Genomic DNA, 17,260 nt, shown 5'->3' with positions numbered 1-17,260 from the left:
TAAATTCACACCGTAGCTGTTCAGTGTTCAGAACAAGCTGAAGTAGAGTATGCACAATAAATATGGACGTCTGAAAATCTGTTTTAAATAGTTTAGGTAATTTAAAATGATCCCTTGTGAATAAACACTAAAAGTTTTGGTTTCTCCTTAAGTTTTTGTAACCATTAAAATTTGCAGGTCTAGGAGGGCTGATCTCAAGATGGTAATTCATATTTTGATGTGCATTTTCATTCCGTGGGATTAAAGCTGGGAAAGAAATGTTTTTAATGCCTGTGTTTTATGCCTTTTTTTTTTTAAACACTTGAGGGGAAGGATAATGCATTAGTATTTCAAAGCCATAATGAACTGCCTTTATATGAACAACGCTAGGTTAATTGTATATAAAGCCTTCCAGCTTAGAGGGATTTTAACAGCTGTATGTAGAGGGCAGTGATTTCCTGATGCCTTTTTCTATTTTGGTGAGGAGTATTTAATAAAGACAACCTAAACAAATTTCTATGTAGTTATTTTTTCCCTTTAAATCATATTTTGACATTTAAAATGATGACAAGGTATTTATAGATTAAAACTGAATTTCACTCATTGCCTTTTTCAGAAAAAAAATCCATGGATTTTGACCTCTTCAATTTTAATGCCAATCCAGGATTTATTTGTCTGTTCTTTGTGTTCTCTCCATAAAATATTCTTGCTATGTATTTCAGTCACTGTCATTAAATGCTGGCAATACAATCAATTTATGTGCTATTGATGAATAAATGATGTGCACTAAGCAGGTATTATTTTATGTTAGTCATGTGCCCTTGCTGTCTATATACTGGAATTCAAACTATGCAGAACTGTTTTTAATTCTGAAAACCATCTGTATTCTACAGAAAATGTTTGAAGTCTTCCTTCAAAAACCAATTTCTGAAGTTTCCAGTACTTCACATATATTAAGAACTCGTGATATATGTAAAAACTCCTCTAATTATCTAATACAATGTGTCCTTTTAGCACTCTGCAAGATTTTGCATTGCATACATAATTCAAATTCTTACCTGGTCACTGATGAAATTAGAACATTTTTATCTAATGACCATTTACCCTTTGTATCCCTTCTAAGTTTAACAAAAATGGGGCAGACAATGAGTTCCTTACAAGAACACTGCATCTGAAGAACTGCGGTCAGCGTGAAGGAGTATGAACTGTTAGCATTATTTATCTATTAACTGCAAACAATACCACTCATCTGAATTTATTGTCATTGGCCTCAGAATTCTGAACTGACTATACTAATTTTTCTGTATCTCCAAGTACCTCCTGAAGGAGTCCTTCATTATGCTATCTGATCATTTTCTTTCTATAAAGATATCTGAAAACAATGAATTATTCTTGGAGATTAGAGTTTAAAATCACTATAATAAATGCCTCCAGCATCCAAGACTTATCTTTGCTAAATTTCACTTGACGCAGTTGTAAACATCTCCACCAGATTGTCTGAGCACTCTCAAAGCTTAATTGATCCAATTTGCATGTTTCATCCTGCCAGAATACTGCCTCATTTCTATCTTCTCGGACTAAGTGATCACAACCTAATCACTCTGTATACAAAGCAGATGGAAAGTTTCCAGCTCCTTTGCTGTCCCCTTGCATACATCCATATTAAAACAATTCTAATTCCATAAGCAATCTGGTCTTTCTGTATTTTTATAGGATTACTCTTTCACTGATTAGTCTTCTGTCATCAGTTATAGTTTGCAGAACTTCGTATCATTTCCAACTTTTGACTTAGACCTTCCGCATGGTCCATCCAAAGAACATGAAAAACAAACAAAAAACCCGTAATTTAACTATCCTAAATATTCTCCCCTATGGAAATTCCACAATGTGCTTTTGTTGTGGTAAATCAGAAGAGCTCAGCGGATTGTAAGGAAAGAGCAATTTCAATTCATTGAGGATCTATTTCTACATTGTTAAAGAAAGAGAAATTAATTATAACCCTACTGATAAAATTCTGAGCCTTGCACGTTAATACATACCAACATTTTGACAAAAAAAAAAAAACTTTCAGAAAGAAAAAATATATATTTTTTTCAATTCAATGAATAATTTCCAAAAATCAACTTTCAGCAAATGAAAAATAAATGTATTATTTATAGTGCTTCTTCTGTACTTCTCCCCTTCAACAATTTTAAGTAATAAATACACAAGTAATTTAGTAAAACTTATATTACTTATGAATGATTGAGATCTAGCTTTTGAAAATAATCCAAATAAATAAAAGCTTCCACAAACGGTCACAAGCAGATAGTCAAACTAATGCCCATTAAGAATGTATAAGCTTCAAATATAATTAATATGAAGCATTCTGAACTAAACAGAAAGTTTAGCTTAATCACTTCACTTGCAGTTCACAGCTTGAATTTGTATTCCCCTCCTCTCTCTAATTTATATAGATTTTCAGATATCGTTGTGTTTCTTAAGTCTTACTCTATTACTCACATTTCTAACTGGTGAACCCTAATGTTCTCCTAATGATCCCTCAGCTCTCCTGCCCTTCCTGAATTTGGTGGTTAGTTAGTTGCCTGATTGGCTTTTGATTTTTCTACACATATTCTTTTTATTGCTTCTTCCTGTTTTGTTTTCTCCATTCATCTCTATTCGTATTTTATCAGTAAGATGAGAGGACAGAAAGACTGCTTCATTTGTTTTCAGTGAAGAATACGTGAGAATCTCCAATGCATGTTGTCTACAGAAGTGACCAAACACTGATGGTCACTGAGAGCACTGGATATGAAGTATCTTTCAGTCTTCTCTGCAGTTACTTTTATATAACAGGTGGAATACTCAAAATACAAAAACAGTAGTTGTATAATGGGAACCAGAATGCACTATCAACTGCTCCAATATTCTCAAAGAATATGCATGCTAGTTGAGTAAGAGCTGCGTTCTGTCCATATATATACTAAAAAATGGTGGTGCAAGATGAAGGAAAATAGTTGCTCAGTATAAAATCTAGTGAATTAAAGTTAAGTGGCAAAGAACAAACAAAATTAATAAAGTGAACTCATCTTATTATTGGAAATAAATAAATAAATAAAACCATTAAGAGAGTACAAAGACTTTCTATTAACACGCTATTTGCTACAAGGTGATTCTACAAAACCAAGCTTTCCACTGAGGTTAAAAAGAAACTTCAGAAAGACTGAATGTTTTCTTTGAGTTCAACATTAAAGAAAAACATCAGGAAAGTTGTGGATTTTATTTTAAGTAATGGGGCATACAGCATCAGAAGTATGAAGAACAGAAACACTATTTTGCCCTTCAAATAATCACTCAGAAATATAATGCTGTCCCCTACAAAACACTATTAAGGAGCATCTCAATTATTTAGAGTTTAAGAAAAACTGGGTTATTTAATTGCAAAAATTTCTGTTGTCAAAAATGAAACCAGAAGTGTAGTATGATATAAAGAACACATTAAGATTCAAACTTATTATTCATCACTGCTTATACTAATAATTCCAAAGAAAGTAAAAAGGGGAAAAAAAGAAAAAAAATCTGGTTTTGTACCACTACTCTCTATGATGGCATAGATGAGTTTGCATCAGCTCTGTTTTCAGCAAAGGTTATTTAAACATGCAAGAACATTGGACTCCAAGAAAATCTGTACTATCACCGACAAATTGCTTCACTGTAACAAACAGAACACTTCTGACCTTGATGTTTAAGCTGCAGCACATTTCCCCTGTATCATGCTAATTACCTTATGAACTAATTTTCTGGAGAACTGAATCTGATCCACAACCTGTTAGCTCTTCCTGCTGCAGTCCACAACCATATTCCAAAGTGTTCTTCTCAGTTTAAGAATCATAACAAAGTATGCATGAAACAGTCAGAATTGGGAGGCGAGCTACTGTATCTTAATATACTAAAGATACAATTATTCTAAATTCACAGGTAAATATCTATTTAGTGTAGTCTGTAGATACAGAACCTATAATCTTTAAAGGTCTAAGGAGGATCTGTCATCAGGCTGGATATCTTATCATTCTGTATTCCTCACATTCTTGCTGCCTGCCAGGCAGTTATTTTAAAAGCAAAACAAAGCAGCTGGGCCCATGTGAAAAACAATCATTGATTTCATTTTGTGCTTCTACAAGCAAAATTTACCAAAAACAGCCTGGAAAAGACAGATTTTTTTATCTTGTCCTGTTTATCCTGTCTGTGTTTCTCGTGTTTTAGGCTTATTCAGGTCAAATTCTGGGATCTCTCCCTGTCTGTAGTAGCGTTTCATTAGAAATATTTACATCTCTCTTTTCCTATTCCTTTCTTCCCGGTTCACAGAAAAGGACACAAAATCACCTTTTTAATCTTGACAATATTTGTTTTTTCAGCAGTAATCACAGATTACCTTGTCATACAGCATCCTCCTTTCCACTACAAATGAACATTATTTATCCTTATGCCCTTTTCAACTGTATTTGCTATTTGGCAGTCCTAGTCTTTTCCACATTTCTCAAATTGGAGTATGACAGGACCTTTGGCTAGCTTCCCCCAATATGTCCAGAATCACTGTGGTGGATTAACGTGACTTAAAACAATGTATGTCCTGCGCTCAGGTATATAACATAATTAGAAAAGAACAAAGATAATCAAGAACAAGGCATATTACTGTATCATAATTTAATCTAATATTTGTATTAATTGCTCTGATATCATCTTCAATGTTATGTCAGTTTCTGGATTCAGAAAAACATACCATACTCCTTCACCTTGATTCCTGTGTTTCTTGCACCTTCTCTTCAGGAACATATTTTCCAAACTAATTTCAGCTTTACTACAACCTTTACAATTTCTCTCATTCTTAAGGTAAATCTGAACTGAACAAATGTGTCAGTCCAATTAGGAGTTATTCCTCAACATAAGCTCCCTCAGTTGTTTCTTATGCATACTTACATATACACATATTTACATATACAGTCCACCAGTAAAATCATTCCTGTTGACCAGGCTGAATTCAAGCTGTTGGTCAAACAGATAACTTAAATAACTTTAAGTTTTACCAATTCCTTTGCTTTTCTATTTTTTGAATGCTGCACACAATTCAGCTAAGAGACTGAAAGAGAAAACCAGAAAGGCTTTAAGATCCCCTGTGTAGAAGTGGACATGAGCTTGCAAAGGAAGAAACAAAAATGAACTATACAATTTGAACCATACAAATAGACAGCAAATAATAGTTTCATTCTGCTTATTTCCTATTTAGCTGAAAGTATAGTAAAGTACTTTTGCTCCTGTGCATTCTATCATCAGGAAGAACAGAAGAGCCATAAATTTTAACAAAAGGCAGCAAAGCTTTCTAATAAGGAAAACTTCTAAGAAAGTGAAATGTGTATTGCTTTTCTAAGCAACAGTTAGAGTGGTTATAGGAAAGAAAAGTATGGAGAGGACAAAAGCCTACATATATATGAAGATTAAGAACATCAAAGAAGACTAATTGTTTTAAAAATTTGATATAAACACTGTGCAAGAAGCTAAAAACGACAAGCAGACAAAAAAAAAAAAAGCATAAAATATGCAAAGCTTTTTTCCCAAATACCTATTCTACACATATATAATATGTACATATTGTATAAGAAACAAAAGCATTCAGCTAATTTCTAGTACTGCTATTATATCATAGTTACAGAAAATTTAGAAACAACCATCTGTTTATCACAACTGTGTTTGAAAACTTTCCATTGTTAAGGAACAACAAAATAAATCTTTCCTAACATGGTACCTATCTTCCTTTGCAGGAAAAAATAAAATAGTGAATTTCTTGATTGCCAAGTAAGGAGGTTTACAATTTGATAGCTCAGTATGAAATGTTTAAGTAGCTTATCTTCCTTACATACATATCCAAGTGCCAGATATTCTGTATTCTGTAAATATTTCAGATAGAAAATAATTTCATGGGCTTAATTCTTCTCATGTGCCCTCCACAGCAAGAAAATTGCACACCTCTCTGGTCCTCAGTGCAATTTCTCATGATTGACTGAAATAAGAAGAGTAAATGGGACAGTATGACTATGATAACACTTCGTGGAATTCATGAAGAAAAATCTTCTTACATTACCTGGAAAATGACATTATGTTTATTTCTTCCTACTCAGAAATGTCCAAAGGGTTTCTTGTTATATTGGCAGAACTTTATGATTGGCTGTTCTTAACTTTTTGCAACAGATATATCCTTTTTTTTTTTTTATATGAAGCATCATAAAGTAGGCTTTCAGTGCTCAAACAACACTGTATGACTATACAAAAGGAAAGCACTTTTATTTCTTTGTCAAAATGTGGAATATGTTGCAAAATGCTATTGATCGATTCCCAGTATTCCCTGGAATAAAATATTAGGTCTAAATTGAATCTGTCGAATATTTACCAAAGTAGTGAAATAATTGAATTAAAAAGTTCATAATCCCAGATGGCTTTCTAAGGTTGCTAAAATTGGTCTTCTCAACAATCTGGATTAAATCTTCAATTACTCAATGAAATACAGAATTTAACAAACCACACACATTAAAAACAAACAACAACAACAACAAAAACTTTTGCCCTTTTCCCGATTGTTTTGATTTGCCACAACCCAGGGGAGCATTCTAAAAACAGTCTGAGACAGTAAGGCATATTTTGTGTTTATCTCATACATGAATAGCTTCACATGAACTATTATGCGCAAAGGAGCTGTATTTGTCATAGCACTCCTATTTATCTGGAAGATAGAATAATGTTTGTTCTTTGCTATACTGTTTATGATTTATATAGAGCTGCTACTGTACCATGTGTTTTAAACCAACATAAAGAGCAAAATTACTTCTGCAACAGCACAGGCCAGCAAATACTGTACTGTACTTGAATACGAAAAGTGCTACTCATGATAGTGATCTTTAAGCTGAGTCATGAATATTTACAGGAATGAATCCTAAATATACAATTTTATAAGCATATTTATCCTGATTTTGATTATCAACAACTTCTTATGATGTGTTTCTCCTCTGTCATTAGTAGAACTACTTCATTAACTAAATCTGCGTCAGCAAGTAGTACAATAAAAGGGAGAGTAAAATAGTTGGTGCTGAGATACTAATGTCCTTGTTATGAGTTCTAGGATTTTTCTCTGGTCTAGCAAACAGAATACACTGGTCACGTAGAAGCTCAGTGGGTATATTTATGGATCTCATAATTCTGACTTAATCTTGACTAACTGGAATCTAGCTTTACACACTCAAATCCCACTCCACAATGCAAACTGAAGTATAGTAAACAGAAACAACTGGGAGATTCGCTGCAGAAGTGTATTGACGTTTCAAGCACAATGCTAACACAGGTACATCACTATCTTCTTTTAGTTTACCAAGTTTCTCTTAGTGATGAATAGGAGAAACACACAATAGTAAAACCTGTGGGGTTTTTTTAATGCAAATAAAATACTTACTAATAAACAAAATAGATATTTTCTGTACCCTTTCAATTATAAAGTTGTACAGGATATAATGACTAGTGGAATAAGAGTTAATATCATGGAAATATTTAAATTTGAGTTTCAGTTTTGCATCTAGGATACAAGAGCAATGGCTATTTTCTATGTCTTCAGCATTTGAAAAAGAATATATAATTTAAGAAATAAAGAAACATTTCTGTTTTATTTCTTTTACATTTATCATAGTCTCAGGTTATAGTGAAATATGCATTTGCTGCTATCATACCATCCCAACTCTCAGAATATAGCGTAGCAACGGCATATTTATGCAGTATATTTTTGTTCAAAATGGAAAGCTCAGCAAAAAAACACTGATGTTAATATATCTGTATGTTTTTTTTTTCTTTCAAATGAAGTCATTCCAAAATGTTGCCAGTACTGTATGATGCAACTAACAAAATCTGATCTTTTAAATTTGAGAAAGTATAAGTAGATCTCCAGTTGCTGATTATCCACATTCAATGCTACAGTGAATCACACGCAGAGAAACAAACAAAAAACCCACTATATATATAGCAAAAATTGCAATGGTAGTATCTTGGTGAACAAAGGCCATTAATTTTCCTGAGCTCAGACACGACTTCTTGAAGTAAAAAATTGTAAGGGTGTTTTTTTTCTCTTGAACAACCATTTGTAATTAAAATACAGAAATAAAAACAATTGTTACGCTGTTCTTTATTTAATACAAACCAGTCTGTTTGAAAGCTCTGAAAATAAAATGTTTAAATCAATATTAAAAATGATAAAAAGAGAAATATAGTTTCTCTCTTGGACAGACAGAATTCTACTAGAAATGTCTTGTAATAAGAGAAGCTAAAGAAAATATATCTTCTTTCTTATAGCCTTAAAGTTACTAGGCAGTAAGTGCTAGGACCTCCTCAAACTACTGCTCACAGGGTGTGCTGGTAGTCAACCACTGACCACTGGATTGCACTGATTTTTCTGAGAGTAATTTATCTATAATTGACTTTGCAATAGGTGTTTCTTCCAGAGCAAAAAGTAACAGAGAAGTTGCTGGTAGTATAAAGAAGCTTAATAGTTACTGTGACTGAAGTGCACAACCTACTGTATTCCCTTACTTCTCTCAGCCATTCCAACCTTAACACTTAGCTCAGACATTCCTAGCAGGGAAGTGGATCACTGTTCAAAGTTCTGTATTATGTTGAAGACATTTTCCAACACTCAATCATCAGTATATATAAGAGCCAACATGCTGGGTTATCATTCCTGATATTTCAAGATCTCTTAAGTATTGAGATATCAGATATGCTCCCTGACTGGTTAAAGCCAGCATCAAAAAACTGGCATACATACTTGGGTACTATTTTATTAAGTGATTACTCAAAAAAAAGAGAAGAAAGTTGAGAAGTGCAGCGTGACATTAAACAAATAAATAAATAAATAAAATGGTGTGGAGGAAAGAAGAAAGAATTGTGAGAAGGCAGCAGTAGACCTGGATTAACTGTAGACCTGTGACATGAAAAATACTAAATACAGGGTATAAGAAAAAAGGCAGCACAGAAAATACAGAGAAATAGCAGACTTCACGATGTAAAAGCTTACATACGCTTTTATCTTTTGAAAGCAATGGAAAATTTTCCTTTATTTTCACTGGCCTGAAAGAAGTTTTTTTGACAAGTAACCTTGTACTAATGTAAGTATCAAAGAGATCTGCATTTACAAATTTTCATCAAGTTGTCACCCATAAAAGATGGAACATGAAGGCAAGAAATCAGCCCTGTTATCTGTTCACATTGTTTCATGGCAATGGACGAGAATGAGTTATTGTTCTCAAGCTATTTTCTGGATGTTGACTGATATCTCCACATTCCACTGGATTCTTTTGTTACTTTAATCTGCTACTGTCTCCTGTCTTACAAGACCCCTGCCCAGCACAGTTTTGTTTGCTTGCACTGTGCCTAGTACAGTGGGAAAGTGATTCATGAATGGACTTGATAGTATTATAGAAAAATGCAAATATTGACAATTCATGGTAGCCCCTGCTTTATAGACATGTTTTTTCCAACACATTATAAGACTGGAAGACTAAAGTAGAACAGGACAACCAATAACACAGACAATCAGATTAAAAGCAAGTTTCACAAACAATAAGAAGAAATGTTAAAGTATGACAAAACAAACAAACAAAAATAATAAAAACAGCTGAAGTAGCATGAGCTTGACTGATATCAAAATACATCTCCTCAAGCTCTCATGAAAATAAGGCATTTTGTGATAACCAGTCAAGCACGCAGGAGTCTTCCATCTACATATTGTTGCAAAATTACCTTTTACTCTTGCTTTTCATCAGAGAAAGCTATAAAATATAATTTTAAATAATGCCTAAAAAAAGTGCACTCCTGGTAGAGCCTCATAGCCTCTGAAATACAGAACTGGTATTACATGTTTATATAACTAGCATAACTGCCACTGAAGAAAAACTGCAGTGAGTGACACTTAATTTACAGATGTTGTCATCACCTTCACTAACCTTCCTCTTTTGTAATGCCACATGTTAAGGACCAATGTTCTGAATTATACTAAAAGATCAGAAAGCTTCATGTCCTAGTTCAGTATCCAACCATAAGACTCTCAACTCTATTATCACTTCTAATAATGAAATTACATATAAATTGTCTTTTAGTGCTTGAGCATGTGAAATTGTCATCACTTTAAATCCCCTGCATAAAAACCATTTCTGTATCCATTCAACTATGTGAGCAAGACAATGACTTTCGATGAGCAAAAGAGGAAATTATACTATAGCAGTGCAGACTAATGAAATAAATCAGGGGAAAAAAAAAAAAGCTGATTTGGGGTTATCCCTTTGGATAATTCTTCCTGTGTGCCTTAATCTCACTGTTCTCCCTAGGGACACTTTAGCCCTGGATTCTAAGTAGGAAACACTCAGATTGTCAGTGAACTCTGTTATTTGGGGTAATCCAAATAAAATAAAGCATGGAGTAACACAGAGACCACAGTGACTCTCCAGTGAAGAAAAATCTGTGCCACTTGCGACTTTATTTTACAAGCTGAGCTGGTAAATTCATACCACTTCTGTGTGGATGGGGCACCCCTTTGCCAAGGCCTATTCAATCCAGTCAGCAAGCAGTATTTGAGTATTTTGTTTGTTCATTTGTAGCACTTGTGGTAGAATAATATTGACAGAAGTGGCAAGTCCCATATTACTTAAAAGGTCAACTATTATAAATTTTCACAGCACAGCACAACAAAGAGTCCCTGAGATGGATAAATAACACAAATACAGTAGATTTGCTTTTTCAGTTTTAGGAATGGACCTTTGGGGATATATATAACAGTGCTTCAAAGATTTTGTTTAAAGTAAAGATAACATAAACAGAGAAGTAAAAAAAAAAGTTTATATATAACAAAGAGGATGGAAGTTTCTCTGAGTTATTATGTTTTGTTTTCTATGAGTATGCACAAAGAAAAGAGATGAGGAACTTTCTTTCCCCTCCCCCCCCCGAATTACTTGGTCAAAAATACAGTTAGTTCTGAACAGAGCTGTAGCTAGTCTCTGTTGATTGCTCACCTGCAGTTTTTCAGAGAAGGTGTAAACATTTATCCTTCTGTTTGGAGGGTTGAAAACCCAACACTGAGCAAGTTATCTGGTCTCTATGGATTATCTCCACAGTCAACAAGAGGAAAAGAGTTCCACGGGGAATTGCACCCAATCCACCTCCTGCTCCCTGCAGGAGCCTAAACCCTTTTGCCTACATTTAGCCTTTGTAATTCCTCACTTCTCTCCATTTCCAAAAGTGACAGTAAAGCAGATGCACTGGGTTTCTAGAGATTACTTCTATTGTGGAGGTCTTCACCTATTTCATTCACAGATGAAGTTCCTTCTGTTTCAGTGGCTGATATTCAGCATATTGCTCTGAGTTTGACTGAGGCCAGTGCTTATACAGTATTCACTGCTTTAAAGTATCTTAGTAAAGATGTCTATTATCCAACACAGTACAAAAGTTACCAGACATTTAAAAATGGCAGGCTATAATTAAGAAAAAGAAATCTATTTCTCACTATGTCTGTTTGGCTTGATACAGCAATACTCAATAGAAAAATATCATACGTGAATAATTGTCAGCTTGCTAACATATTCCCTGACATCTTAAGTCAAAATAATAAGTAAATAATAATAATAAAATATTACAAAAACAACATCCTCCTCTGCTCACCTCTCCAGACTTCTGAAGCTGGAAGAGACATTCTATGCTATATGCCAGATGATAATACACACTTTTGGTTATTTTGCCCTTTCCCTTCTCTGTCTCAGTCATCCATGAAAATGCTGCTTACAGATGTCTTAGGAAATGAGTGACATATCAAATTCACTGCATTTTTTTAATGTTTCACTCATTATTACTCCTGAAAACAGGAGTGCAAATGATAGCATTTTTGCATGTTGATCTTAGTTTGAAAATTAAATCTAACAACCCTTATTATCTTAAAATGGTTAGAAGGGAAAGAGAGACAAATAAAATATAGTTGGAAGGCAATAACTGTGAGCTCTAACCAGTTGTATGGTCTTTACTCATCATTTTAACCTTTCTTTCCACCCCCCACCCCCACCTCTTTTAGGTCTTCCCATCAATGAAATGTGGGTTAGGATTTATGCTTTCTTTTCCAGTGTACTAAGGAAAACAATTACATGCAGAGCACCACAGAATTTCCAAGTGTTGTTTTTGAGAATTACCACTGAGCCTCTGAAAGTTTGATACCAACCTTTTGTCTTTGTGCTCAATCAACGCTATTTCCTTGTTCTATTTTCATCCCTTCATATCTTTGAGCTTTCAAGTGGGAAAAAAACTAACAAACAAAAAAATACAATTAGAAGAGACTCTTAGAGGCCACCTAGTTTGACTTCTCTGCAAAGAATAAAGACAGCTACAGCTAGATCATGTTGCTCAGAACCCTTTCTAGCCTGACCTTGATGTCTTCAGGGATGGGCATCTACCACCTCTCTGGGCACCCTGTTCCAGTGCTTCACCACTTCTAAAAAACTTCTTCCTTATCCAGCCTAAATCTCCCCTCTTTTAGTTTGGAATAATTTCCCCTTTTCATATCACAACAGGTCCTCAATAAGGAATCTGCTCCCTTCTTTCTTACAGCCCCCCTTTAGATACTGAAAGGCTGATATCCATTCACCTCAGAGCCTCTTTTTTTTCAACCCCTTGAGGGTGGAACTGCCCCATTCTCTCAGCCTGAAAGTGATGCTTATTGACTTGAAACTGCCCCCATCTTTCTCTATCCCTAAGTCTAGAGCCATTGAAAATGGAGATCTGGACTGGATTTAAAAAGAAAAAAGTGGAATTAGCCACAAATCTTCACACTCACATGAAGTGAAACAAGGCTGTGAACACTGTGTTAATCTGTGGGGTTCTTCTGATTTGTTTGTTGTTTGTCGTTTGTTTTTAAAATACAAGTATTGCTGACTGAGTCTGTGTCATTCCAATACTTTTCAGGAAACTAACACTCTAGCACCCAAACACTGGGGAAACTAAAAAAAGAAAAAGAAAAACCAAAATGAAATAAGTGCAAAAAATACACTCTTTGGAAGTCTGCTTGGTTATGTAACAAAAAATATTTCTTCTTGCTTTGTTATATTTAACAGGCTGGTAAAGTTATACTTCAGGGGCATATCTACGTATACTTTACTTAAATGGCTATATACAGATTTTCAAAAATTCAACACATATACTTCCCTATTTTAAGTATTCATGTATTTAATAATTTAAAACTATTCTGTACTATTATTATGATTGTCCAAATAGGTTCAAAGCCCTTTATATGGAAAATACAGAATAAAGCATTTTACAAGACATATTAAAAAGAAACAGTAAATGGTTTCTGGAAAACAGAAGACATGCTTCCAGCTAGATCAGTATCATAGTTAACTGCCTCAACTCCTACATGGCACATCTGGGAGATAACAGGACCTATCTAAACAGGTAAATGAGCTAAACAGTTAAATGCTTCAGCCCCTTCAGTGAATGTAACATATGCTGTGCTGACAGATCGAGAGAAATTGTGTATGAATCAGTCTGCAATCTGGTTATATGCTAAGCACCTCCCAAAAGACACTCAGATTTACTCAAGCTTTAACTCAGAATGATTAAAATGTATACAATGGATAGAAATCCCAATAAAAAAAGGAAACAAAACCAAACATCAACAGCAAACCTCCCTTATCTCTCATTCCTATAGTATAAAAATACAGTTCTTCCTCCAGAAGTTTCTTCAGAGAAATTGAAGAAACAGGCTCTTGCTCCCTCAAGAAAATAAATACTTTTACAAAGCCAAACAAAGCTCCCACCACTGACGTTATATAGCTTTCGAGGATACAAGAATATATGCCCTGCAATAGGTATAGTCTGAAAATACAAAAACATTAAAAACAAAATAGGCAGAAAAACATCCTGAGCAAAAGACCCACCTATCTGAAGTGAATAGAAATTCTATAATAATTTAAAGGGAATAGGATTTTACCCTGCATATTAAAGTGATTTGAGTGTCAAAATGTATGCACCCAGGAGGACAGAATTAATGCCAAACATAGAATTAACACTAGTATTTCATGACTTTTCAGTAATGTGCCATGTAACACTAACATTCTCCAGTACTGACTTCAAAACAGAACTGCCTAGGGCTTTTTGAAATAGGATAGTGGCAAGGAGGAAAACATCCCCTAGCACAGCTCCATTTGTGTGTTTCTGAAGCGTTTTTCTTTCACAGACCTTTTAAAAACTGGAGGAAGGTTCCTCCTTCCTGGGTGTGCAGTTAGACTGGCACCCCACGAAGCATCCTGAACTTCTGTTCAAGGAGCACAGGACTGACCTCCCCAGGAGCAAAGCATTCCACAGAATAGGAGGCAGTCTGGCTACTGTCTCCACTTCACTTGATCAGAGAAGTATTGTGCCAGCTCTTCACTTTCCTCGCCAAGAGGGAAAGAAAAAAAAAAGCCCTTTCCTATCCAAATCTCAGTCTCGTCAGTTTCTAACCTGAAAGGTTTGAAACAAGGACAGCAATATTTTTAGGAGGGGAAAGTGACTGCTGCTCACTTCAGAGTGGTGCTACACATAATATGTTAACACAGAAAGAAAATCACTTCTTCACCTCTTTGCTCCCCTGCATGGGAATGCAGCTTCGGTCATGATTGCACCTCAGGAATCACACAGTAAAAAGCCTCTCCAGTGTGAAGGTTAGGAACTGGGCATGTCTTATCTCATAAGATGCTCAGCAAGGGCTCTGTTTCCAGGAAGATGGGTTTCCTTTTGCAAGTGCAGATTTACGTCTGCTTTTCCTATAAAACGAACTGCTGGTATAAAAGTGCGTTCTTAAGCCAACAAATCATACTGCTGACAGAAAAAAAAAAGAAAAAAGACTGCTTATTTTTCAGAAGATATCTGCTCATGAATGTTAGGACTCCTGTAAAGGACAGGAAAGAGCAGAATGCAAAGCTAAAAGTAACCACATTCATGCAGATATCATGTACTCTAGCACTACCACTGTATATTTGGGTAAAATACAATAACTAAATGAATACAAGAATTGTTACAAAAACCAGACTTCTTTCAAATACTTAGAGACATTTCTTTTCCAGGAGAGAAATTCTAATTTGTAAGTCACATATCCTTTTCTATTACAAGGCAGGAATGCCAAATGTGTCATTTTCTAGGAGCACAAAAGAAGCTCCAACCTGAGAATGGTTTTGCCTGGAAGACAAAACTTACAAAGCCAAGTAGTTGCTGCATGGCAACATGGCATCAAAATGAAAACTGCTATATACTCTTCAAATTAACGGAAACATTCATTATTCTTGCAAGAGGAGGTTATTTTTGATTCTAGCACTTATTTCTTCAAGTCTCAGTGCCACGAAATAGTAGCCCTAGTTCAGAAAAGCATCCAAACACAACTATAGCTTTAATCATGACAGCAGATCCCCATTCAGCTTGATTACTCAGATGGCATGATTAAAATCTAAGTGCTTAACTGCATTAACACAAACATCAAGGTTTTTGTCTCAGTAGGACAAAACAAGTATGCTTAAATTCCCAGCACTCATACATCTAAAGCACTTGAATTCAGATTATTTCAACTCTTTTTCTGTAAGCATGCCATTTTGCCAAAAACTGTCACTCCTGTGTTTTCTGTACATTGACTCTTTCAGTGAGAAACTCTATTTATTGATTCTGATATTACACAGAGAAATGAGTTTTTCTTTCACTAAGATGATTACACAAAAACGTTACACAGAAGCACAAGAGGGATGGGTTTTTGTTTCTTTTTTTTTTTTGCTCCATGATTGCTGAAGGAAGCACATTGCTCACCAACACAACACAGTGAATGAGCTAAGGCCCGGGTTCACAGCTGTGCTCAGTGTGCTCCACGTGCAGCTACAGATGCTGACAACAAGCCATTTGGGATGCCCTGACGCAAGGGCTTGTTCTGTGCTGGTCTGGTGCCCATCAGAGGGTGAGCAAAGCCACAGGGCTGTGCTGTCCATGGAAGGCAGCAGGCCCCTGAGGTACCATTCTGCCAAACAAGCAGCGCTGCAGATGTGCCCTCCTTTCCACTGTCACACCCCCAGATGCCCAAATCTTTCTCTCTTGAACACAAAAGTGCTGGTCTTTGCTCAAATAGCAAAACAGAGAGCAGCTGTTTTCTGGGAGTAGCTTTTAGTCTGTATGAAAGAACGTTTTTATATTTCTCTATTCCCACACAACAAAAAATAACTTATATTAGTAATAAAATACTGCATTTGTATCAATGATAGTAAAACATTTTCATTACTGTACTCCTTTAAAGAAGCATAGACAACATGCTTTTAGAAAATTATGAGGAATCAGAAACAATGCATTGCTGCTTGAAAGTGCTAAAAGTTTTCTGGCTTTGTTTTTCTCCAAATAACGTAACTTTGACCCATCTCAGTGCATTTCAACATCACTGGCTGAGCTGCAGTTTTCAGGTTGCACTTTACAATTTCATTGAAAAGCAGACACCTATACCTTCCAAAGTTTGATTAAATCCCCTACCTTTCCTACATAGAGTGGGTCTGAGCCCATGTATTCTTCCAGCACAAAGAATTGATTCCACACCCAGCTGCGTTTGGTTCTCGTCCTCCCAGATTGAAAGTAGGGCTTTGACCTGGACCTGGAGGGTTCTGCTTGATTCATCCCAGAAAGACACAGGAAAAGAGCTATTATCTGCAACAAATGGCAGAACTCCACTTTGCCCAACTTCATCTTTTTTTTCTCCCGTGTAAGAAAAAACCTTGATGAGAATGGGCACAGTTCCAGTTGTCTCTACAGCTCTCGCCTCCAGCAGGGTGTCAGCTGGGAGTCCAGGGATAATAATCTGTGGAGTGGTTGATTGGGAGAGGTCACCACTGCTGAGCAGCCTTCACCAAATAAATAGCATAATAGGTACCTATTGGGGAAAAAAAGCAAGAATTGTTATCAGAACTTTATTTTATTTAAGAATATAAATTCTTGACAAAATTAACAATATAGAAATATTAATTTATAATTTTTCTAATCATCAATACAGATGGTTGAAGTCTTTCATAGTTTAGACTGTGTTGCTTGGATGGCATTACTATTGCTGATAAGTCTGTATTTGTAGCTATAATATTTCCTTATGACTGTTCTTTCTGTATAACTGTTTCCCCAGGACAAAGGCTGATTCTTCTTCTATTTAAAATAAGCAAAACAAGCGTGATTACTTTGCAGTTGTTTG

General features: G+C 35.2%; 1 protein-coding gene across 2 annotated transcripts in view; it reads right to left on the bottom strand.

Annotated features, from left to right (window-relative positions):
• Nucleotides 1–16,767, bottom strand: part of CDH7 (cadherin 7) — a 71,966-nt gene extending 55,199 nt beyond the window's left edge. For both annotated transcript variants that reach the window (XM_065751864.1, XM_065751866.1), the window contains exon 1: nt 16,558–16,767. In XM_065751864.1, coding sequence (XP_065607936.1) covers nt 16,558–16,767 — 210 coding nt within the window. The remainder of the gene's footprint in view (nt 1–16,557) is intronic.
• Nucleotides 16,768–17,260: the final 493 nt, after the last annotated feature.

Source organism: Cyrtonyx montezumae, unplaced genomic scaffold, assembly GCF_038088225.1.
Source record: "Cyrtonyx montezumae isolate F1298 unplaced genomic scaffold, pur_monq_1.0 scaffold_8, whole genome shotgun sequence".
In the NCBI taxonomy this organism is placed as follows: domain Eukaryota; kingdom Metazoa; phylum Chordata; class Aves; order Galliformes; family Odontophoridae; genus Cyrtonyx; species Cyrtonyx montezumae.
Note: the sequence above shows the minus strand (reverse complement) of the source record. Positions and strands in the feature narration are given on the sequence as shown.